This window comes from Haliotis cracherodii, unplaced genomic scaffold, assembly GCF_022045235.1.
Source record: "Haliotis cracherodii isolate W230 unplaced genomic scaffold, xgHalCrac1.p SCAF_11, whole genome shotgun sequence".
In the NCBI taxonomy this organism is placed as follows: domain Eukaryota; kingdom Metazoa; phylum Mollusca; class Gastropoda; order Lepetellida; family Haliotidae; genus Haliotis; species Haliotis cracherodii.
Genome location: NW_027266266.1, coordinates 2,177,527 through 2,202,081, shown reverse-complemented (window position 1 = coordinate 2,202,081; position 24,555 = coordinate 2,177,527). Strand labels below are relative to the sequence as shown.

General features: G+C 44.4%; 2 protein-coding genes across 2 annotated transcripts in view; both read left to right on the top strand.

The window, feature by feature from the left end:
• Positions 1-2,752, top strand: part of LOC139456084 (ubiquitin-protein ligase E3B-like) — a 36,904-nt gene extending 34,152 nt beyond the window's left edge. The window contains exon 30 of the mRNA XM_071237606.1: positions 1,470-2,752. Within this exon, the coding sequence (XP_071093707.1) occupies positions 1,470-1,661 (192 nt within the window). The 3' untranslated portion in view covers positions 1,662-2,752. The remainder of the gene's footprint in view (positions 1-1,469) is intronic.
• Positions 2,753-13,469: 10,717 nt separating this feature from the next.
• LOC139456016 (putative deoxyribonuclease TATDN3) lies at positions 13,470-24,233 on the top strand. The gene is made up of 3 exons (XM_071237534.1): positions 13,470-13,587; positions 14,916-15,033; positions 23,708-24,233. Exons 1-3 carry the CDS (start codon positions 13,470-13,472, stop codon positions 24,231-24,233), a joined length of 762 nt encoding a protein of 253 aa, XP_071093635.1.
• Positions 24,234-24,555: the final 322 nt, after the last annotated feature.

Below are 24,555 nucleotides of genomic sequence, written 5' to 3'. Positions count from 1 at the left end.
TCTCCTGTGTGAGGGGGAACCGACCGGGGGGTTGGGGTGGAGGTCAGCCATGACCAGGTCAGTACTGTCTCCTGTGTGAGGGGGAACCGACCAGGGGGGTGGGGTGGAGGTCAACCATGACCAGGTCAGTACTGTCTCCTGTGAGGTGGAACCGACCAGGGGGATGGGGGTGGAGGTCAGCCATGACCAGGTCAGTACTGTCTCCTGTGTGAGGGGGAACCGACCAGGGGGATGGGGGTGGAGGTCAGCCATGACCAGGTCAGTACTGTCTCCTGTGTGAAAGGGAACCGACCAGGGGGGTGGGGGTGGAGGTCAGCCATGACCAGGTCAGTACTGTCTCCTGTGTGAAGGGGAACCGACCAGGGGGTTGGGGGTGGAGGTCAGCCATGACCAGGTCAGTACTGTCTCCTGTGTGAGGGGGAACCGACCAGGGGGGTGGGGGTGTGTCTGGATCCCAAGGCCAGATCATTGTATTTTCATGTTTTGTTTACTGACTCTTGTTATGATTGACTCATTAGATTGGGTGGTCAGGCTCAGTGAATTGGGTGATGGCATGTCAATGTACCCGGATGGGTTGGATCATCGTTCATAATATCAAGCACTGGATTGTCTGGTCCAGCCTCAATTTAATGACCCGCTCTTGACAGGGCATAAAAACAACAAACAAACTCAATAATATACAAGTTCAAACATAATTAGATTACTCCCATTTCAACTGCTGAAGATGGCCAGTGTTCAAAACTGCGGTCTTTGCCGATGTTAAATTGTGTTGTCTGGTTAAAATATCAAAAAGGTATTATACTATCAAGTATTCAAGGTATTCAATAAGTGCATCTACTGGAACAGAAGGAACAGGATCCCCTGTGTATTGGTATACTTTGATTAAGTTCATTTAGATTTACATCTTCCCGAGGCAAGGGCGTTAACTGACTATAAAAGTCCAGTTTCCACCCTTGCCGAACAAGGCTGAAATGTCCATGCTCAGTTGCTATTACGAATTATGTTCAGATTCCACCTCTTCCATATCACTTGCAATTTCTTCAAACAAAATGGCGGCGCCAAGTCAAGATGATCTGATCGATAATCAAGATCTATATTGTAATAAAACGGGTCTTACCTTATCAAGTCACTTGCGCACCTTGATTAAACACATGAAAAGATTTGGAAAATATCTATCAACGTCCAGTTGGCAGTACACTTTCTTTGCGAATCATTCTGTTGACTGAAATCTGCACATTGAATTCAAATCCATGATGTTTACCAACCGGATGTCTAGTTTGTTACACAACTTTATTTAGGCTATTCATGGACTCGTTATTCCAGCCAAAATGTAACTCCAGAATTTCAACCTAGTTCGGCAAGGGTGGAAACTGGACTTTTATAGTCAGTTAAAACCCTTGCTTCGGGAATACGTTAGATTTATCTTAGAAAAAAGTTTAATGTTTTCACTGCATTCTGTGTCTTGCCAGGACACCGGAGACACAGTAGGCAGCGTCCTCAAAGGCTTTTTCAACATCAAGAAGAAGGATGCTGGTGGTCGCCTCCCGACGTCCTCGACATGCTTCAACCTTCTCAAACTCCCAAACTACTCCAAGAAGAGCATTCTCCGTGACAAGCTCCGCTACGCCATTCACTCACACTCAGGATTTGAAATATCATGATGTCATCGTTCTACACCTTCCTACCCATCGACTTGCATCTCAGCTGTTTAGAAGAAGCTTTGGTTTTGGTCTTGAAAATGTTTCAATAATGGATTTAGATTCGCTTAGGTCACAAGATATGGAGGGAGAAGTGGGAATCAAAGGTGGTACCTGTATCAGTGTGGCTTTCCTCCCTCATTAAGCTGATGTGATATGATAGAAATATTGTTCAGAGCGGCATTAAACCCACTTCACTCGTAGACAGATGTATTTCAGTTTACGAAATCTGAATGCAAATCTGAACCAATTATTTTGTTCATTTTGAATGCCTTAAATTTTGGACTGAAAAAGAAATTGTATATAGTTCTTCAGAAACATACCCTCCATGAAAGCCTTGTCCTGCTCCTACAGCATGTAGTCTGATCCCTAATAGGACACTTGTCAATACAACAGAGTTGCTTCCCTTTGCTGTGCCAGGATGATGGGTTCAAATCCAAAATTTTGCCTGTAATATTTTATATTGAAGCACCGTAGTTGATATTTTCCCAAGTTATTTTGAGCGTTCCTGTCACTTTCAGCCAACAGTGTTATTATTTACTGTGCACCTTGTGTTCAGCAACGTTCAAAAGCACACGTCACTCACTCTTGTTAACTATTGTTGTTTTAGCCTCTCTAAAATTGGTATGCTGTCATATTAGGCCTAGGAGTTGAAAGATGTACATGTGTAATTCTCGTACTTACCAAAGCCATTGATTGTCTTATAACGTAGGGATGATCCTATTTCCTCTGTCAATACTGATTAGATCTCCGTAGAAGTGTAGTGAATAGAGCGTCTTCATTGAGAGCGGAAGGTCTTTGCTTCGATACCTGACCACATCATACCAAAAGATGGTGAAAGAGGATATTTGTTGTTACCCTGCCTGGTGCTTGGCATTAAGGGGGTAAAACATGTACTGGTCAGCTCGGAGTCAGTATAGTGTGTCTGAGTGGGGTATTCATGTGAAAACTGCAGCGTGGTGTCTCAGGGGGCTAGCACGATAAACCAGCATTAGTCCGGACTAGGACAAGGCACCTCTGACCCAATCCACCCACCCACAAACACACACACGCACGCACGCACGCACGCACACACGCACACACACATGCATGTCACTATTTAAGTGCAATCGGAACAGTCTTGAGAGCACGTTGTTCAGCCCTATTTCACCTCATCTCAAACTTGAGCTTGACAAACTCCAGTTCTCAGTTCATATACTCAAGTCCAGTAATCCCGCAGCTAGTATTTCCTGGTATGTACTCAGGTGATGAGATTCTTCCATATTCCCCGACATACACACCACACTGCATCATCTGCTTCACCTCCCACAGTTCAGTCTCACAATGTGTAGTCAACAGAGGCTGGATGTTACTTTGGGTGTGTATTGCACTGGTGTCTCATGTTGTAAATACATTGTAGAGTTCAAGTGTGACATGACACTTGGTTCCAGATTGAAGGTACAGTGTTCCTGGGTGTCCTATTTATTGTGATGTTACAGCGAGATGATCTAGTCCACACGTCCATGTGTATGTCGACACGTATGTATGACACGTTTCCATGGTGATGGTGTCAAAATGTCCTGTAAAATCAGTCAACTTACAGTGGAACGTCCTTTGTCTGGATCCTGTTATTCCAGAAACCTCCCTTCCTTCTCATGGGGAACTACGTCAATGTATAACACATTCAGATAAATTCTTCAGAAATGGTATTGTCCAGATTAACAAAGTTTCATTTATAATGCTAAGTCTTTTCAGAACAGTGGAACATTTTCACATGACCATGTCAGTTGCCTGAAACAGGACTTTTGAAGCAACAAATACCGTAAATCCTGGAATAGGCGCCTAAGTAGAGCCTTGTCACACATTGGATGGAAAAAAAATGAGACATTTGAAACAAAATTGAAAAGCTAACCTTGATGAATTTCTCTGAGAACAGTAAAAGCTGCCTTGACTACACTGGGGGTAAAGCCCTGCTGTAAATAAAAGCCAGGCAGTTATTCATAAACCTAAATGTTGTACCATAGATCCTTGATCTTGTGCCGCCATTGTCATGTTCACCATGTGGCTGTTTATGCCACACTGTATATAATAATGTACTGTAAATATATGTTATGTTTCGTCGATGCAAGGGTAAATACTACATGTAGCCTGACCCTAGAAATTCAGACTAGTTACTGCATGTCCTGGACATGGACAGATGATCCCTACCTTGTAGAGTTAGTGAGTGACTCCACACATACACAATATAGATGAACATATATGCAATGATGCAACTGGTGTAGTACTAGTCCCTGTGCAGAGTTTAGTCCCCTGCTCGTTGCAGGATCCGCTGGTCATGGTTTTGTGCATGACTCTTGTCCTGGTGATGGTCCTCTGTTTGTCAGCACCATGTTTGTGGGTGTCCCCCAAGTGTAAGTGCATACAACCAGCACTGCTAGCCGGGGTGAGTTTCCTAAGCTGACATGTGTATCAGCACTTGCCATGAACTTTGTAACCCCTGCACTGACTGTAGCATTGTAGTCAGCGCTGACTGTAGCCTAGTGTTACATTGTAGTCAGCACTGACTGTAGCCTAGTGTTACATTGTAGTCAGCACTGACTGTAGCCTAGTGTTACATTGTAGTCAGCACTGACTGTAGCCTAGTGTTACATTGTAGTCAGCACTGACTGTAGCCTAGTGTTACATTGTAGTCAGTGCTGACTGTAGCCTAGTGTTACATTGTAGTCAGCAGACTGTAGCCAAGTGTTACATTGTAGTCAGCGTTCACCAACATTGTGTCTGCTAATGTGTGTTTTACATGTGAATGAGTTATCAGATGATGTCTAGATGAAAGTCAAACAAATTATAGAGTACATTGGTTTCTTTTATTTTTGAAATTGTATACTCACAAATGTCATTCCTTGCACACTGCAAGTCAGTTTGTAGCTGCAGATTCCATTGCCCTGTAATACCTCACAGTACTTCTAGTCATAGCACCTTCACTTTAATAATTCTTCGTGTTCTCCCCCTACTCTCTTCCTGATCCGGAACTGCCTGGATGTGTGTTCAGTCACTCCGAGGTTTACAAGATCTGTGAAGGCCATCGGTATTCTATTGCGTGTTCCTCATCACCAACTGCTTCTAAGTTACCACCCTGCTCGTTTTTATACCCATGGATTCACGTGCTAGAATATATATATCATCCCTCCCTGGAAACAACTCATGAATTTCCCATGTCATGAAAGAAATCCACTGTATTTTGTTGTAATGATATTTGAAGAAGAAAACTACTCTGGTTATTGGTTGTTTCGTTCTCTAACTTTCCACACCGATAACACAACCATTGCACTTCAAATATAGTACAAACACCAAATTGTGCACTTTTCTTTAACAACAGACATCTTTTCAGTGGTATACGACCCAATTAAAGCAGAGCAGTGGGGTAGCCTAGTGGTTGAAGCGTTCACTCGTCAAGCCAAAGACCCCGGGTTCGATTCCCCACACGGGTACAATGTGTAAAGCCCATTTCTGGTGTTCCCCGCCATGATATTGCTGGAATATTACTAAAAACAGCAAAAAAACATACTCATTCACTCGTCCAACTGAATGAAGGTGAGACTCACACAATATTGTATGGATGGCCTGACTCCATGTATGGTGGGAACCTATGTTAGTAAGGAGAGACTGGGGTAGGCAAGCAGGTCAAGTGGGCCCTCATCAAGCTGGAGTTTCATTCCCTGTGTTTGAAGCTCATGCCTCTTGTGATGTTCTACAAAATCAGTTTATGTTTGGTTATTGTCAACACCATGTTTACGCCGACATTGGAGGACTGCTAGATCTGTTGCAGGGTTATGGAATGTAAAGCACCTAGTCTCCTAGAGAGAACATATCTCAGGTTTGTGTATTTTCTTTATGACATTCCGTTCATCTATGGTGGCAAAAAATTACATTCACTTTATCCATGGTGACAAGTTGACTTGATTCATGGTGACAAGTTGACTTCAAAAACCATGGTGACAAGTTGACTTCATCAACCATGGTGATAAAGTTGACTTCGTGTAGCAGTGTTTGCATTGTCAAAACTTCACGGGTGATGGAGGTAGGTCATGTATACAAAGGTGAAGTTCTGATGCGGTGTTTGATGAGGTTAGATATTGTAAATCTGTAGAAGCTTGTTATTTGCCAAATGCATGTGTACAGAGGGGAGCAGTGGTTGCATTGTCCCTGAAATCAGATCCTTTACTCCGACTCGATACCTCTACAGTACTTTCAGACCAACCCTGACGAGTCTTGGGAACCTGGAGCAAAGCTTGGCTGACCAATCGAAATGGAATGTATGTGGGTGTTTGTGCCGCATTCCTTTAGACAGGTCAACTTCATTCTGAGTTTTGTGAATATGATCTGTTGTCAGTCAATTTCTGGTTGATGAACTTAAAGATGTAAATACATCTTTGATTAATTCTTTGTTGAAATTTGGCAACAGGACAAACCCACACAACACAAATGTTCTCTTGATAGATGCCCTATTGGATTTAGATGCATTCACTGTCAAAGAGAAGACTATCCGCAACATTGTGTATATAGTAGTATTCTCCATTTGGTGCTGCACTGTGCAGGTTCATTTAAAGATACAGCAGGCAGAGAGACAGGGGTAGAATAGGTCTTCAAGCAACCCATGCTTGCCGTAAAAGGCGACAAGGCTTGTCGTAAGAGGCGACTAACAAGATCAGGTGGTCAGGCTTGCTGACTTGGTTGATGCATGTCATTGTACCCAATTATGAATGTCAATGCTCATGATGTCAATCACTGGAATGTCTGGACCAGACTCAATTATAAAAAGACCGCTGTCATATGGCTTGAATATTGCTGAAGTGAGGCGTTAAACAACAAACACAAGGCCGTAGTTAACTTTTTTTTGACAGGGGGGGCAAATAAGATTATTCATTTCTTATTCAAGTTAACTTTCACAAGGAAAAATGTTTCCTATAAAAAATCCAGGGGGGCACATGAATGTTCACCTGAAGTGACGTATGAAGGGTTTGTCTGATGTTGATGGAGAGGGTATGGAGTTGGAGTAGATGGGACGGTGCTGTACAGTGTACAACTGTGATGAGCTGTTGGTTGTTTCTTGTTGAGTCTGTGTGCCATGACTGAATGATGTTTTGTGCCAAATGTTAGTTGAAGAGTTAGCTGTCACTGTGTCTGACAGACCTGCATTCATAGTGAGGAGTTGGGTTACAGTGAAGCCTTGTTACCATGGAAACCTGCCTTCCAGACAGTTCAAGATGGTTGTTATAAAGAGATTTCAAAATTGAAACAAGAAGATTAACCAAGAACTTAATTGTGAAATCTGTAAATAACTCCACAATCCACAAATTATGTTGAAACACAAGGTTTCAGGTTTACAATCACAAAGGCAATAAAATGGTTCATGTAGAGGCAGCACCAGTAGGTAACATGCATGCTTCACTGCTGAATGTCTTGAAAACGGAACTATGTTATTCAAGACAATTTGAATGGGAAGGCTTCCATCTGGACAGTGTCTCACTGTACATAAAGAAGCCTTGACCTATGGGCAGATAACTCTGACCATGTATTGTTGCTTGTTACAGTGGTTGAAGGGAGTAGATGTAGTAAGAATTAGTTGATGATGTACCTTGTCTGGGAGGATCAATTTACTGCCATGTGATAATGTGCTGCACGATGTAAGTAGTTCAGGGCAGTTGTTGAAAGTACTGAGAGTTTGGACATTTCCATGGCATTTGTGCTTTTAGGTTATCTGAACAAATGTCCACTACTGTTTCACTAAGTATGTTACACAATGCCATGCACAACTCACTCAACTTGGCACGGCTGCCCAGTCATCTAAGGTGCTGCTATTTGCTGTGCAGAGTTGCATCCCTTGGTCGTGCCAGAAAGGTGTGATCATCTCCTCCATCAAGCTGGCAATCCATGATATAACTGAGATACTGTTCAAACATGGTTAATCCTGATTCACTGTCATACATTGTGATTCATTAGTAGAGATGCCGTGTCAAAAATTAGAAATACAAGAAAAATAATAATTCAACAAAATGAAGAATAAAAAGACAAGTAAACAAACCGATTCAATTTTGAAAATTGGATGATTGGATTTTTAAGAGTAATTTTTCAATGCCAAATACAGAACTGCACCTGTACCTGGCTTCCACAAGTTGTCTTCTATCAGCAGGACCACCCTGGATCTGCTGGTCTGGGCCCACTTACACAAAGCTATCTTAGCACTTAAGATGATCATAACTCCCATACTTTAATGTAGGCTTACGATAGTCTTAGCGCTTAGATCACTTTGTGCAAGTGGGCCTTGGAGAACTTGGCAAGCTCATGGCAATACATCCCAGACGTCCTCAGCAAGTGCTTTCTTTGTTTTACAAATGTTGATTTGATGTGTGTGTTATGTGTGTCTGTGTGTGTGTGAGCATCAAGCAGGATCCACGTGGACCTGGACCAGGACCAGGGTCATAGAAGGTTACCACAAAATGTCTGCAACATCATTGTTAAGATGTTTAATATATCTTACCTCTGTATTACAAGTATGTCTGCCATTGCTGTCTATTAATTCTAAGTTATGCCAAGTACATTTTCAGTAGCCAGTTGGACCACATGAACTGTCAAAAGTCCAAGTATTTACTGGTATGTCTTGTGCCCTGTGTATTTGTTGAATGTTGATGTACAGAGGCATCATTTTCTCACCACATCACTTCAGTGTCAAGAAGAGTGTTACGTTATATCCTTGAGTCAACAAACATTGAACTGAGGTTGTTGTTTATCTGTTATTGTGGCCTCCAGCCATTTCCAGAGTGCAGAACCAACTGCTGCTGGAAGCACTCGTACAATCTTCTGTAGATGAGAAACACTATCCAGAGCTCGAGCTTTTATTGTGTGCCAACTGATATCTGTCTGGTCATACAGAAAGTTTTTTTTAATGTCTTGCTTGTGAAAACACACAAAAATATATATATTTCAATGTTTTTGGAAAAGGTATTGACATATGTGTTATTCTTTGCCAATAATATGCACTTTTTGAAAAACGCCGCTATTTAACAAGGGATAAAACTGTTTATTATTAAGAGTGCAGAATTAATGGCAAAGTTAACATACTACTAAAACAAAGTTAAGCACCACTGGATTGTGTCAGATTTACTGTAGTGATATGAAAGAATCCAGTGGGCCTTAACTTCTTTTGAGTAGTATGGAAACTCTTTCTTTTTTTTTCCTTGTCCTAGTTTTCATATTGAAACAATCACCCTGGTTATTCCACTGGCTGGATTTGTGTATAGATTGTTTGTTGTGTACATAGAGACTCTATGAAATGTTATGCCAGAAATGTATTTTAATATGAATGTGAATAAAAACAGAAAATAAAGAGAGAGACATATTTGCTTTTATTTTTGTAAAAATCCTTCAATATAATATTTGGTAAAAACGACAATGTTTTATAAAGATGTACACACATGGAAAACAGTCATCAAGCTGAGATTACATTGCAATGAAGTGGCAATACTGGAAACAGACCAGAATACATCAGCACAGTCAACAGTCCTGGGGTGTGGCAACCAGCTCTGCTCCATATTGAACACAGTTACAATATCTACCTGCCCTGGCTGACATTGACTAACAATTAGACAGAATGATGACATGGGAGTACAAACTTTGTTGGCTTGTTTTAACACTGCACTCAGGACAGACAATCCAGTGACTGACATAAGCATTGGTCTCTGTAATTAAGACACAATGACATGCACCTGGTGTTCGGTTGTCTACCTTCTACTGTCAGCTCGCCAGGAGCTGTTGTGACTGAAACTGTTCATCAGCATCTTTGTGACATCCAACATAAAGACATCACATCATCCATACAAGCTTGCCAGCCTATGGGTTTTGACATTCAGCATCTGTCCAATCAAACAGCTAGATTCTGTATTGTAAAATGTTAATATTGTGTTTTGTTTGATTGTTTGTTGTTTAACGCCGCACTCAGGAATATTTGAGCTATATGACGACGGTTTGTAATTAATCGAGTCTGGACCAGACAATCCAGTGATTGACATCTTGAGCATCAATCTGTGCAATTGGGATCAATGACATGCATCAACCAAGTCAGCGATCCCGTTAGTCGCCTCTTACGACAAGCATCGTCGCCTTGTGATGGGATGTGTGTGAGTGAGTTAAAATTTGATGTCGTATCAGCATTATTTCAGCCATATAGTGACGATGGAATGTGAGAATGCCCTCAAGAATAGGAACGTGGCAGTTAGATACTAAATAAATCAAATATCGAATCTCTAAGTGTAATCTTTAAGCTCTATTAGTAAAGACAGGGTTGATATTGATTTCAATTTCTTGTTGAAAGAAACGAGTTTAAATCCATGTCCAGACTGTCTTCACATCAATGACTGACAACAGCCTGCTGTAACAAACACAGAATACTAGGACTGTCGGGATATATACTGAACAAAAACAGTTCGGGATCATGAATGTTTTGGGGAATATTTTTTGCAGTGAAGACTAAACACACAATTTCATATCCCCAAAATATTCACAATCCCAACTTTTTCTGTTCAGTATATAACTAAATGATGACACCTGGGAAATGCATCCACACACACAGCATGGTAACAACACGATATTCAATACAATACATGGAAAACACATAATACAAGAGCTATATCTGATAATCAGATGAATACAATCTTGTATACCTTGTAAACTAACAAAGGCTGGAAAAATGTAACATCTGAAAACTTATACATAATTTTGTATTAATACTTTGACCGAACATTTGATAATTGGAGGAAGGGAGGCCTGGAATTTTATAGGAAAAGAAAGAAAGAAAAGGATTGTCCTAGAAAATACTTGAAAATAATTATTATGCTTCACACTATCGAAAAAATAAAAATTGTCTGTCACAAAGTAACTTTGTTGCAAAAATGAAAATATATATACTAGTATATAATATAATATATAAAAGTAATATACTGTATAAACATGGCTCATAGCTTTAATTAAAAACATATCTGGTTTTGTGGCTGAAAATATATCTTGTATCCATACAAAATACCTGGCACCTCCCAGGATATCCCTTAGAGCACAGCAAAGTGACAGGGACCAATCAACATTTGTCATTTGTGTGCCATGCAGTACAATTACATCCCGATACTATTCTCCTACAAACACAGTGTATGTAACAGTGCTGATAGAGTTGCATGTCCGGATATAGACAACTTCCTGGAATGTACTTACAAAGTATAACATTAGTCTGCCCTTGAACCGCTAAAAAAAGATCTGAGGACATCCCACTAGGGGTCACGTCAGAACAACCTTTCATCAAACCAATCAGAGTGTCGCTTACCAGATCATGAAAGTGACAGTCAGAATGTGATTTCTATTCATGCAGCCTAGATAACGTTAAAACGGGGTATTCCGAACAATAGTTACTGGCTTAATGACTGAATCTAAATAATCTAGACCATATATTAGCCATTCTAGAACATTCTTTTGTTCAGGTTTCAATATTTTAAGCGAGAATTCGTCAAAATATGTTTCGAAGCGTAGTCGCCAATTTGAAATTAGTACCGTAAAGCACAAGAAAGCTGCCTTCTGATTGGCTAATGTCGACCTCTTGTCAGTAATTCCATTGGTCGGTCAGAGTTTGCGAAAGGTCTGGGCTTCACACATTGTACCTATGTCGGGAATCGAACCCGGGTCTTCTGCATGACGAGCGAACGCTTTAACCACTAGGCTACCCGACTGCCCCCCACGACAGATCAGCCATAGTAGTATGAAAAACTTGGGTGTTCTTAACTTCTGTTGAGTGGTATATATCAGCCAAATAGCATTTCAGTTACAGGCAACCTATGCTATTCAGGGGGATGGGAGAAAACATAGCTATGCTTATAACAAACTACGATGATAATGAACTAAAATATAATGGTCCCTTTCGGTTTGTTGTATACAGTAAACTACAGTTTTAACAATGTACACTGGACATGTTGCAAGTTCTGTAAATAATACTTTGTGGTAAAAATTATATAAAATTGTTTTCAGTTATAAAAAATCATCTTGACGAAATGACTGAAAAAATATTTTGGGTGTTTTAATTAAAAAATATTCAATAAATGTTTGATGAAGAAAATAAATGTGTCCTTGGCTCAATGACCAACCCGCAGGACAACAGAGGATTAAAGCTGTCACAAGTTGCCTAAAACATACAAGGGTTCTAAATATTGTGTCCTATATACAACGGGCTGTGAATGGACAAAATTAATTAACATTGCGAGTTCTGGGGGACGCAAAGGTTTGATTCGCTAAAATGAGTAAAATTTTAGATTGCATGTAGCTGACATTTAAACCATTAAACAAATACTATTTTAGATTACTGGAAGACGTTCAGAGTGTTGATGCTTGATCAGTTCAACATTGCCACCTGTAACAGGATTGAGGCTTCTGAGCAAGTACAGTGATATGACATCAGAATAACTCTTGGATAAGATCAGCCTCAGGACCCCCATGTTTATGCCTTGGACCCCCAAAACTGTTATTGAAATCCATTGAGGACAGATACCCGAACATCGGGGACAGACACCCGACCATCGGGGACAAACATCCGACCATCGGGGACAGACACCCCTACCATCGGGGACAGACATCCGACCATCGAGGACAGACACCCGACCATTGAGGGCAGACATCTGACCATCGGGGACAGAGACCCGACCATCGAGGACAGACACCCGACCATCGGGGACAGACACCCGACCATCGAGGACAGACATCCGACCACTGAGAACAGACAACCGCCCCATGTTATGTCTTTACTTTATATTTATAGATGGTATAAGGGAAATAACTCCCAGCAGCCTAATTCCTTGGGTAACTCTTTAGCTAGTGGAGAAAAGAGAAGAAATATTCCAATGTGTCTGCCTTCATGTTGACCATGTACTCATAGCTAGCAATATTTATTGCCCACTACACTTCTGAATACATTACACATCACCTCAGACCGTAATGGACGTCTGGTCACACTGTCTGGGTGGCCTCACTACCTTGTGTCGGTGTGGAGTTCTCCAGTACTGGCCATGGGAAGACCATGTCAAGGCAAGGTCAGATCAACAATCGGAGTCAACTAACCTGAATGTATCCTTGCAGGGACCTGCTAAGAGGCCAATATCTGGCCCCATGTCAATAACTAATGTCAACAAAAATTTCCAAAATTATGTTAAAATAGTTATCACAATATATACTAGTGTATTAGGCTTTGGTCAAGGAGATTTGGTCCTGTTATCAGTGAAATACAAAATAAGAAAATAATAACTTTAAAAAAATCCTAATTTGAAAGATAATAAAACAAACTTCACAATTTGGCTGACAATAGCACTTAGATGGAATCCTGGATAAATCTCTGCATTTGGATCATTTTCAGTAGGTTGTAGTGTCAATATAAATTTTAGAGTTTCGGGAAAAGATATTTGACTTTGGTTTTGGAATGTTTACTCAAATCTAAGACTGGGTAGAGTGAAGTTGGCGGGATAGACAGGAGAGCTGAGAGTAACTTGAGGCAGCACTTCATGTTCAGTGTGGGGTGAAAGTGTTGAATGAAGAACCTTGATTGATCACTGATGACACTGGCAAAGTTTTGTTAGCCCACTATAGCTATAGCAGGTGTGTCTGCTTTGTGGAACTTGTGGGATAGGTTGTGGAGTAAACATGGTGTTTCCTCTTTCAAGAAATATTCACAGCTACAACCGGCTACACCAAACTTGAATTCAAAATGAAATCATGTTGAGTGAGGATGAAGACTTCAAGGGGCGCTGGAAGGGGAAGCACCCAGTGACCATCACCAACATAATGCTTCATGGTACCCAAAACTTGTTGGAGCCTTCTCCGAACTGTCCAAGTAGATCCGACACCTCAAGGCACGACATCTGGATGCCTGCCCTTGGATTTCTCCAAGCCACCCCACATGATACCTCCAATCGGTGATGACCGGACCTCACGAAAGAGGGAGAAAACCAGTTTGTCACAGGAATCCCGGGAACTGACAGGAAAAGCTCAACGGTGAGGTATGCAGAGCGTCACACATGTCCTGGCCGGTCTGGTTCAATGTGTGCCCTGACAACTAGTGAGATGTCGAGATGGAGCCAAGCTAAAGTGTTACCCTCTTGCACCTTCATTCAAAAACGGTTGTTTACAACTGCATATTTTCAACTAGCACATAGTTTGTAGTGATTATTAGTTTAGAATATCAACACTTGTGGAGTTTTCAACTATAAGATGAATTGTCACATTGAAGATAGCTGGGAAATCGATGAAAAAGAGTATACTGACCCAACATTTCTCTTAGCCCATGTCAAAATGGCTGCAATGGAAATTCTAAAATAAACATTTCTAAAACTCCTTAATATCAAATGGCACTAGTTCAGTATGTGCTTTATACATGCACATGCAATGTTTGGCAAGGAAATATTTAACAGTTTATTCATTATACTCCATAAGTGAACCCACCCTATATTAAAACTTAAATCCAACTTGTTGCCATGGAAACGTAAAAAATAAAAAAAATAAAAATTCCGGTTTTTGAGTTACGCTCCGGAAATGAACACCACTCTTATAGAACCTAAGTCCAACTTGTTGCCATGGAAACATAAAAAATAATAATTTCTACAATTCCTAAATAGCAAAAGGCACAACTTCAGTATGTGACTGATAGATTTGCAAAGTTTCGATCAAATACACTGAATTGTTTTCGAGTTCTGCCTCGAAAAAGGAAATGATTACGGACGGACGGACGGATGGACAGACGCACAGACGGACTGATTACCAAAGAAGACTGCAAGACATTATCAGTGAAGGGAGAGGCTCGCGGTAAAAGAGCAATGGACGAGAATGTCCGACAGGCACTGCGGTGCAAGTTGAACACAATATTATACAAACAAACCTGCATGGCCAAATTAAACTATTAAAAAAAGTCCTCCAAGTATGTAGACACATTACCGGGCATGTAATGTATTGTATTCATGTAGTTCTTGTCATTTTGTCTTCATACATGCGTCGTAATAGAATGTTCTAAAACTGATGTTATTTTGGGAATACTTTTCCTGTTTGTAATTTGATCACACAGCAATGATTTTCTAACTTGATAACACTGAATACCTTGTTTATAGACGTTATTGTGCCTTGTCTAATGAATGAAATTATCCATCTATATATAATTTTGTTTTGCAGCTCACATATTCCAGAAGTCCTCAGTGTTGCCCATGAAGATGGAAGATACAAGGGCGGACATATACAAGAAGCTTAATGATAAAATAAGGGTGCTCAAGAATTGGAAATGTAGATTAGAGTAGAGTGCTGGGACTAAAGTTAATGTTACGGGTGGTTTGGAGGGTTAAAAACAACGAGATAATAAAATATCAAAGATTTTTATACAAAACAGTTGTTTACAAGTTATTAATTGCATTTGTATTTTTTGTATTTTTATTAGTTATCAATATTTTGAAGGAAAGTTATTGTGTTCATTTTTTAATACAAATCAAATGTAAATAAAATTTGCTTATCTTTGCATTCATTACCAGTCATGTCTTCTATATGTACAATTTAATCCATAAGAATTAATTAGCAGTGAAAATCTAGTTACATGTCACTGATATATGATAAATACCTGGATGCAGTTATACATTTCAGTGAGAAAAAAATAGTTCCGTTGTCCAATGAAAATTGATCTTCGTTCAACTGACCAATCAGCTTTGAGAATCACTAATTGCACACTGTGCAAATATCAAAAAGTTATTACACTGCATATTTGAGCCCATATGGGTAATAATACTGGGCATGTAATGTCATTAACAAAATATTAATAATAACTTAATTATTAATTAATAATTTCTAGAGAACTCTACAAAACAGACTTTAAGGTAATTTAATACAGATTAATTAATTGTATTAAGAATTCTTAATGAAACAACACCAAGAAGATCTGTTTTCAGAATTTGAGTTGATATGCATATTTGTAGGACAAGAAGTATTTTTCACATTTATTAATGAACTCATTGATACACATCAATGTCATAACACAATAATATTTCAATTTACTAGGATCTGCTTCACTTGGTTGAAATCATGCTGAAACTTCCTGTAACCTCAGCAAGCTGTGAGCGGATTTTTTCAGCCCAGAAGAGAATAAAGACAGATTCTAGGTCAGCTCTCCATGTTGATACCATGGAAGATCTAATCAGAATTTCTATTGCAAACATCTCGATCGAAAATTTTGCACCACAGCCAGCCGTCCTGAAATGGATGATGTCAGGACAATGTCCTCGTAGACCTACCTACAAAGAATGGCCAGTTCCACTTCCCAGTGTTGGATGCTTTGGACAAGTCCCTACATCTCAGAGTGATTTGAACCAGTCAAGTGATTGTAATGACTAGTGTTGTGCTGGACAGTGATTGAGCTGGATGTACAGTTGCATTGAGAAAGATGTACACATCTGATGGACAGTCAGTGTTTGAGAAAGTTAACCAGTTTCAGTTGTCATTTGTGGCATTGTGGTGGTCGGCCATGTCCGCCACTACTGCCGAAGATAACCGAGAGCCGCAGCCCGTGCCCAGGAAGCAGCAGGACCCGGAAATCCTCCCAGCCAATCAGCTAGCCGGGAGCCCATGAGGGAAACAGTCGAGTTCAAAGCCAGCAAAGTAAGTAGACGTCTTTCAGACCATTCTCTTATCTTTGTTAATATAACTGACTCACCATAGTGTCAACTGGTGCCACTAGTGCTATGATCGTCGGCATAGCACCGACATGAGTTAACACTATAATGGCGCTGTGAACAAATCCGTAAAACGGGAATAAAAGTCTGACGAACGGAACAGGTCGTCGCTTCAGTCATTTCTTCACATCCGCCATCTTGGATTGAAAAACGTGACATAAGTAGTTTTTAGCTTCATTTCAAACGATTTTGAGGTGAAATATTGTCGCACCTTGTCTCTAAGTTGCACCTGTCATCTGCACCCTGAGCAGCTGTCATTGAGAATTGTTAGCGAAAATCGCTGATTGTCGATCGGCGCACGTGGCTGTGTTAGTATACACAGCCAACCACATGTGTCGAGCCCAGGTTACACTGACATGTCAGTGTGGTAATACGGGCTCGAAGCGGGATTTTCAAACCACTCATGTGTTTGGAAATAACATGTGAGATGTAACGAAATTATACTGTGTGATTTCTGCATCGTTTGGAGCCGGACTGCAATTCGTCTTCAAGCAACTCTGCAGAGGAATTCCAAAGAACATTGATAATCGATTGATTGACCAACTTACCAGGATCGTCGACCCAGCTGTTGTGTGGGATTTCTTTCACATTGCTGGCATTTCTGGGATTCATAACGGATTATCACTCAATTATTAAGGACTAATCAATAGTGACTTTTTATTGCTGAATGTTATACTATGTGCAACTGGCTCACGCAAGCTACAACAGGTGAGGTTCAGTAACAGGAACAGTTATTGTGCATGCTTCGATTCGACATACTGTGGGAACACAGATTTTAATACATCGAAGTGTATGTTGAGTACGAAGTATACCAATTCTGCTATTAGAAGCATTTACAATTGCCTGGCAATTCCAGTCAGCAGAGTGCAAAAACAAACGTAGGAGTATATACTGTGTCAGCTGACATCATAGACCGGGTACTGAAGTAGCGAAGGATTTCAACATAACCATGGACACACCGCCGGAAACGCCAGCCATTCATAGACCCACTTCGCCTGCTAGTGTCTCCTCAGCAGATTCTGTGTCACCAATCAATCGGACGCATGCCTCCATAAAGGGCAAGGGGAGTACCATCACGTCATCTCCGTCCGAGGGGCACCTTGCCCGTGGCGGGTATTCACCAGCCCCCCGGGGGCGCGGCTTGGCAAGCCCACACCATCCACCCCATCCGGATTACCACCGTCGTGACCTACCAGCAAGCCTTGAAGCTTCAACGTCGGGGCGCTACTCCAGCGCCCCACCCCCCTTATTAGGCGGCAGACCCCACCCATTTCTTACGGACAGGGAAGAGAGGGCTGAATTTCCAGGTTCGCCCTTGGCCAAGTACTCAAGGGACCTGGAGGTACTGCAGTGGGAACGGGAAAGGATATATAGAGAACAATATCAGTGGGAAATGGCCACGCGAAGACAGGAACAAGAACGTCGAGAGAGGGAGGAGGAGTATCTACAGAAATTAAGTAGAGCTGAAGAAGAGAGGGCGAGAGCGGAAGAAGAGATATTACGGCTGCAGGACCAGCTACGTAGGGCCGAGATTGGCAGACAAGAAGGAGGTACTCAAATACAATCTGAGGAAGCGGAGATACGGGAGCACCTGAGCATGGAGTCACATCCAGGAGTGGACGATGGACCGGAGTTCACCATGGACCGGAGATTTGAGAGGGAGTTGAACTTGATCAATGATGTCATCTCCAACTTTGAAGGCAGGGCTGCAGGACCACCGGGCAAATTTGTACATCAACCTCCATTGGGGTATACAGGGCCACAACCCAGGTTCTCCCACAACAGTCCATTGGATCCGCCAAGAATGGAACATTCAGAGAGCAGTGAGACGACACGGGCCAGTGAGGTGGTCCATCCAAATAGAGTGGATAATATGGAAGCAGATATCCCTGGAGTGTATTACCGGACCCGAACGGTCGACGCCAACCAACAGAGACCCCCACAAATAGGCCGAAACAGGGAGGTCATAAGAGAAGCACAGACAGCTGGCCGAACAGTTCCCCAAGGCGTGGAGCACGGGTCGGGTCAAGGACGTGAACGAGGTGAGGCGAACCCAAGACCTCGCCAGGATCGGCCCGACTGGGGAACGGGCCTGAAGACGCCACCCATTTCGTATGGAGGTAAGGGGAGTTGGAGTGCGTTTCATGTCCAATTAGATACCTGGGCAAGGAATCACCGATGGACCGACCAACAAAAGTTTGACACTCTCTGTCTTTGCCTCAAGGACGAGGCCTTGGGCTATTTCGCAATATGCAAGGGACGACAACCAGACATATCCTTCGAGGCCATGGCTTCAAAACTGAAGAAGCGGTTTGACAAGTCGGAATTACCCGAAACAGCCCAGATTAAATTCCAAACAATGCGCCAGGGGTCTGACGAATCACTGGAAGCTTGGTCCGAACGCTTGGTAAATACCGCTGTAATTGCCTTCCCAGGCCTGCCCGACTATTATGTGGACCAACAAGTAATAACCAAATTCTGCCAAGGATGTTCAAATAAGGAGGCCAGCCAATTTGTGGCCAACCTGCGACCAAATACCCTAGAGGATGCCATAGACAGAGTTCGCCACTTTCAGCATCATGCCCAAGTTGTGTACGGGCGCCAACCCAGACGAGAGATGAGGCAAGTCATGGTGGAAGGAGAGCAGGCAAGCCTGAATCGGGTGGGAGAACCACGTTCCATCGACCAACGGATGGGGGAAGTGGAGAGGGACATGGAAGAAATTAAAAAAGAAACCAAGGAAACAAAGAAAGATGTGACAGAGATCAAAAACTTGGTGACGAAGTTGGCGGAGAATATATCAAGAGCCCGCGTCCGTTCCTGGTCCCCCAGTCCGGGGCGCACTGACGGATGCTTTGCCTGCGGCGAGCGGGGACATTTTAAAGCCAACTGTCCGAAGAAAAGCCCTAACCCCGAGAAGAAAGTCAACTTCACGATTCCTCGACCGGTTTCCCCAAACTTCCAGGGGATGAACAAGACGGCCTGAGTTCATCCCCAATCACACCATTAGGCCAGAATACAAGACCACCTTACGTCGAAATGGACCAGTCGCTGAATCAACCTATGGCGGAATACATCCACTTAGAAGAGTCGGAGGGGCACCTGTCCAATTTGGAAGACCAGAGTACGCTCAACAACTTGGGGGATACCCTTGGCAACCCACCACGTCCCCCGGACCCAACAGTTGAACGAAACCAACGTTTCTACTCACCCAAGAAGAAAAGGAAGGAGTGGGAACAGGACTGACTGAAGCAGGTCAAAGTTCACTCAACCATTTAGGGGATACCTTGGGCAACCCACCACGCCCCCCTGACACGGGAACAGGAATGGCGGGGTCCGATCAAGTCACACCATGGACAGCGGATCCAACAATGTTATCACACCTGGGCCTTCCTGACTCATCCATAAGACAAGTAGGGTACTACATCGATGAACAAACCGGCCTCCCAATGATTAACATTAGCACCTTGACCCACAAAGCCTCAATCATGATCACCTTGGAGATAGAGGGTTGCTCAACAGAAGCTGTGATTGACAGTGGAGCTGAGATGACAGTTATATCCGACAAGCTGTTCCGTAAATTGACGGACCAACCACCCACAGTACAAGAAGTCGTGTTGAAGAATGCCGGAAGAGATCTCAAAATGAAAGGCTTCATAACGGATATGACTAGAATAAGGATTCAAGGGAAAATCTATCGATTGCCCATATGTGGCACCCATAGAAGATGACATGTTGCTGGGAGCAGATTTCATCCTTCGCCATTGCAATAGTATTAACTTGGAGGAGCAGGTCTTAGTTGTCAGTGGAATGGAAGTCCCCATGATGATCAAGTCGCGAAGAGGTCCCGCAGTATGTGGGATCCGGCTGGCATCCAAGACTAGTATTCCCCTTAACTCCGTGCGAATGGTCCAGTGTGCGCTCACTGAGGAGCTCCGTCAGTATATGACGGAACCCGACGTGACCATCTTGGGAAGAGTTCTTATCCCCCGAATACTACATGGGCCAGGCAAGGAACCCATCATATGCATGGTAAATCCCTCCGAAAGTACCGTCAAGCTAAGTGAAGGACAAGAGGTAGGCTTAGCTTTGGAGGTGGAGGAAATCAACCCAGATGAAGATCCCCAAGGACAGGGCTGGAGTGAAACCTCTCATCCGGATGAAGGGGACACTGACTCAGAGACAGACGATGAAAGTGTCACATCGACTCCATTTCCTAGTCCACCATCACATCTGGAAGACCTGTACCATCGTTCTTCCACCCATCTCAAATTACCATAGACATGGTCTCCTGGTAACAAAAGAAGACCCAACCGAGCAGACCCCAAAAAGGCTCATGATCCCTAAGGGACTGCAGGGGGAGACATTAAGGTGCCTACACGACATCCCCACAGCTGGACACCTTGGGGTAGCAAAGACAAGAGAGCGACTTAAAGCTAGATATTTTTGGTATCGCAGCTCCCAAGATGTTCGAGAGTACATTGCTACCTGCAGACAGTGTTCTTGTAACAAAAAGCCACTGAAACATGTCATAGCCAAAATGGAATGCTTTCATGCAGGAGCCCCGATGGAGAGAGTACACTTGGATTTCGTGGGCCCACTTCCAAAGAGTCAAAAGGGAAACGAGTATATCCTCATGATGGTGGATCAGTTCACAAAGTGGGTCGAATGCATTCCCTTGCCATGTCAGAAGGCGGAAGAGACGGCTAGGGCAGCGGTTAATGAGTTTTTTGGAAGGTTTGGTTTTCCATTCCAGATCCACACGGATCAAGGAAGAAATTTTGAAAGCAAACTGTTCCGGGCTATCTGTGAGTTACTTCAAGTAACCAAGTCGAGGACTACCCCATATCGACCATCCTCCAACGGTCAGGTGGAGAGGTACAACAGAACGCTCATGCAAATGGTACGATGTCACATCGGGAAGTCCCAATCCTCATGGGATGAGTACTTGTCACAGCTAGCCAGTGCCATCCGGTCTTTAGTTAACCGACATACGGGCTTCACGGCCAACCGACTGATGTTAGGGCGAGAAATCAACATTCCTGCTGATTTGATGTTTGGGAAACCCATAGAGGAGGAAGAATCAGCGCTCTCCGAGTATGTCAGGGACCTCAAATATGCTATGCAGGAAGCTCATGACCTAGCAAGGAGTCGGCTGAAAACTGCGGTGTTGAAAATGAAAAAGGACTATGATCTCAAGACCCTTACACGAACCTTCGAGGAAGGTGATGCCGTCTACATCCTGAACTCTGCGACCGTGTTGGGAAAATGCAAGAAACTGTGCCCAGTGTGGAAGGGGCCTTACTTGATAGTGAGGAAGCGGACCGCCAATTTGTTTGTGGTCCAGGGTCCTCGAAAGGAAATGATGGTACATCATGATCGTATTAAGCCCTGTAGAGACAGGGACTTGCCCATCTGGCTCCAGAGAAGAAAACCGGATAGGCCGGTGGATGACTTGGGGCTAGACTGGCTCTATGAGGAGCCGAGTCCAGAGTCACCCGAAAGAGAGCTGTTCTGTGTGTGTCGGAGGCCAGATGACGGGTCCTTCATGATAGGGTGCGATAAGTGCGACAGGTGGTTTCATGGGGCCTGTGTCGGAGTGAAGCCGGAAGAGGCTGAAACCATGGAACACTATGAGTGTCCACCCTGCAGGGTGGGGTAAAACGTAATTTGCTTAACCTGTAGGTAGATAGGTTAAGTAAACAAGATGCTTTCTCTTGCAGGCAGTTTTTCAACGCAAATCGGACAAGCAGTAAAACGACTACACACCAAAAAGAGAAGCCATGTCAAGCAGTGAGAGCGAGGACCCAGGCCTCGAGCCATATTACCAAGGAAAGGTCAATGTGACCATTAAGGACATCTTCCACCATGGAGCGCCGGTGCCTGAAAGGTACATTACCAGGACGGTGCTGGTGGAACGGGAAAAGTCACCAATGGACCGGGCCGAGCCAAGTCACCGGAGGGCCCTCTGGTTGATTTCTCCCGGCCACCCCAAATGATACCCCGGGGGAGAGGGGTAACCATGACGGATGTCGAAAAGGTGGGGAGAATCGCCCGGAAAGAGAGGCCGGGCGAGCTCCTCAAATGAGTCGTGGGACGAAGGAAGCCGGGGCGGAGCAAGAAGGAAGGCATTACAGGTCTGGTGTCCTGCGGGAGCGGAGGGCGGGGAGCGCCAAGTGACAGGGGGATGGTCGCCCCCTCAAGGCGGCGATCCTCCGTCAGGCGGCGGTCCACTGTCCCTCGCCGCTCACACAGTCACCCACGGCAGGAACCAGAGTTCCAAGTGCCCGTACAGCCCAGGAACGCTGCAACTTCCACCTCCCAACGTCGGCCGGGCGCCTCTGGAGTTACCCCGCGTTCCCGTGGGGTGACCAGGGACCGCTGTTCAGCGTGTCCGGTGCCAGGCTGCGGAGTCAGATCAAGAAAGCTCAAGCAGCATGTGCAGATGGCCCACTTGCCCCTGTACTTCACGGGGAGTGGGAAGCTGACCAGGGAAGAGGCCCAGGATAGAGTCCGGGCCCTACGTCACCTAGCGTCGCTCCTTGTCAGTCCCGGGGCCACCCTAGAAGACCTTCAAGTGCGTGCGGACCGCGGTCGCCGGGTCCCCGAGGAGTGTAAGGTATCCCCCGAGGCTGCGGAGGACTTGCGAGCCATGTGCCATCATCAAAAGTGGTCAGTGCCCAGAGAGTTCAAATTGCGGCCGGTGAACTCACTGGCCTGCCTCGCCCACTGGCGTGTCCTGGTGGCACTCCTGTCGGAGCTGGAGGGCCCCAGGAGAAATGAGTTCAGAACCATGTTGGAGCCGGTGGGCGAAAGGGGTCGGCAGGAAACCCTGCGCTTCCAGCGCCGGGAAGAGGGGAGACGGGACAAGAGTCCAAAGGCAGCGGGCCGGGTGGTCACCTGATCTGCCAGCTCGGAGGTGGAGGCCACCTCGGATGAAGAACAGGGCCTAGAGGCCATTGATGTCCATTTTCACTTGGACCGGACTGGGAGGGACCTGCTGGGGCAGCGGCGGGGCCTCTCGGTCGATGATCTCCTGGACCACCCTAGAGCCAAAAAGGGCGTCCAGAAGCCGGTCCAGCTGGTGGGGGGAGTCACTGTCTTCTGTGACCCGGCCACGTACCCCAGCCGGGTCGACAATGACCCCAAGTGGAAGGTCGCCGTGGTAGTCCACCCTAAGCACGCGGGGGACTTTGACCACCAACAATTGGGACAACTGGTGGACCTGTTAACGTCCTCCCCAAACGTCAGAGCCCTGGGAGAGGTAGGGCTAGACAGGACGACCCCATCGCATACGTGGGCCCGCCAGGAAGAGGTGCTGAGGAGGGTCATCACCATCCCCACGGACGACCAAATCCTAATGCTGCACCTGAGGGGGAGTAAGGGTGACCCCTACGGATCAGATGTGCAGGGGTTGGCCCTCAGGCTAGTCAAAGAGAAGTTACCACCCACCCGGGTGGTTCATCTCCATAGCTTCACGGGGAGAGCCAGTGATGTGACTGCCTGGCTGGCGGAGTTCCCCAGCACTTACTTCAGTGTCAACTCCTTAGTGCAGGGGTTTGACCGGTGGCAAAAGGAGGGTCTCCGGTCGATTCCTTGGAATCGACTGCTCCTGGAGACAGACTCCCCTCATCTCAGCCCTGGGGGATGGGGTATCAATACCCCCCACATGATTGGGGATGTGGCCATGCTCGTGGCCCAGGCCCGAGGGGTTCCAGTTGAGGAGGTCCTGCGCTGCTCCACCAGCAACGCCAGGGCCATCTACAGGATCCCCTAGAGTTGCGGGATGAGGTCAGCCCGACATTTTTGTTGGGCAGTGAGCAGCCATCTTAGCCCGTTATTTTTGTTGGGCATCTGGTGCAAAATCCAGGGGCCCGGTATTTTTACCGGGCCACAAGAAACAAGAACGTACAGGCGTGGAGTTCTGTCCAGGACAGAGGGCAAGGGATCTTGGTTGGAGGACCCCCATTGAGAATAGAAACTTGGAAGATGTCCAGGGATCTTGGTTGGAGGACTCCCATTGAGAATAGCAACTTGGAAGATGTCCAAGGATCTTGGTTGGAGGACCTCCATTGAGAATAGAAACTTGGGAAGCGTCC

Bases quoted from the DNA above. Each gene is read 5' to 3' on its own strand.
- LOC139456016 (XM_071237534.1), top strand. From the start codon at position 13,470: ATGTTGAGTGAGGATGAAGACTTCAAGGGGCGCTGGAAGGGGAAGCAC. The intron at 13,588-14,915 runs GTAGATCCGACA...TTTGTTTTGCAG, and splicing joins GCCTTCTCCGAACTGTCCAA to CTCACATATTCCAGAAGTCC. The intron at 15,034-23,707 runs GTAGAGTGCTGG...CCCAAACGTCAG, and splicing joins AATTGGAAATGTAGATTAGA to AGCCCTGGGAGAGGTAGGGC.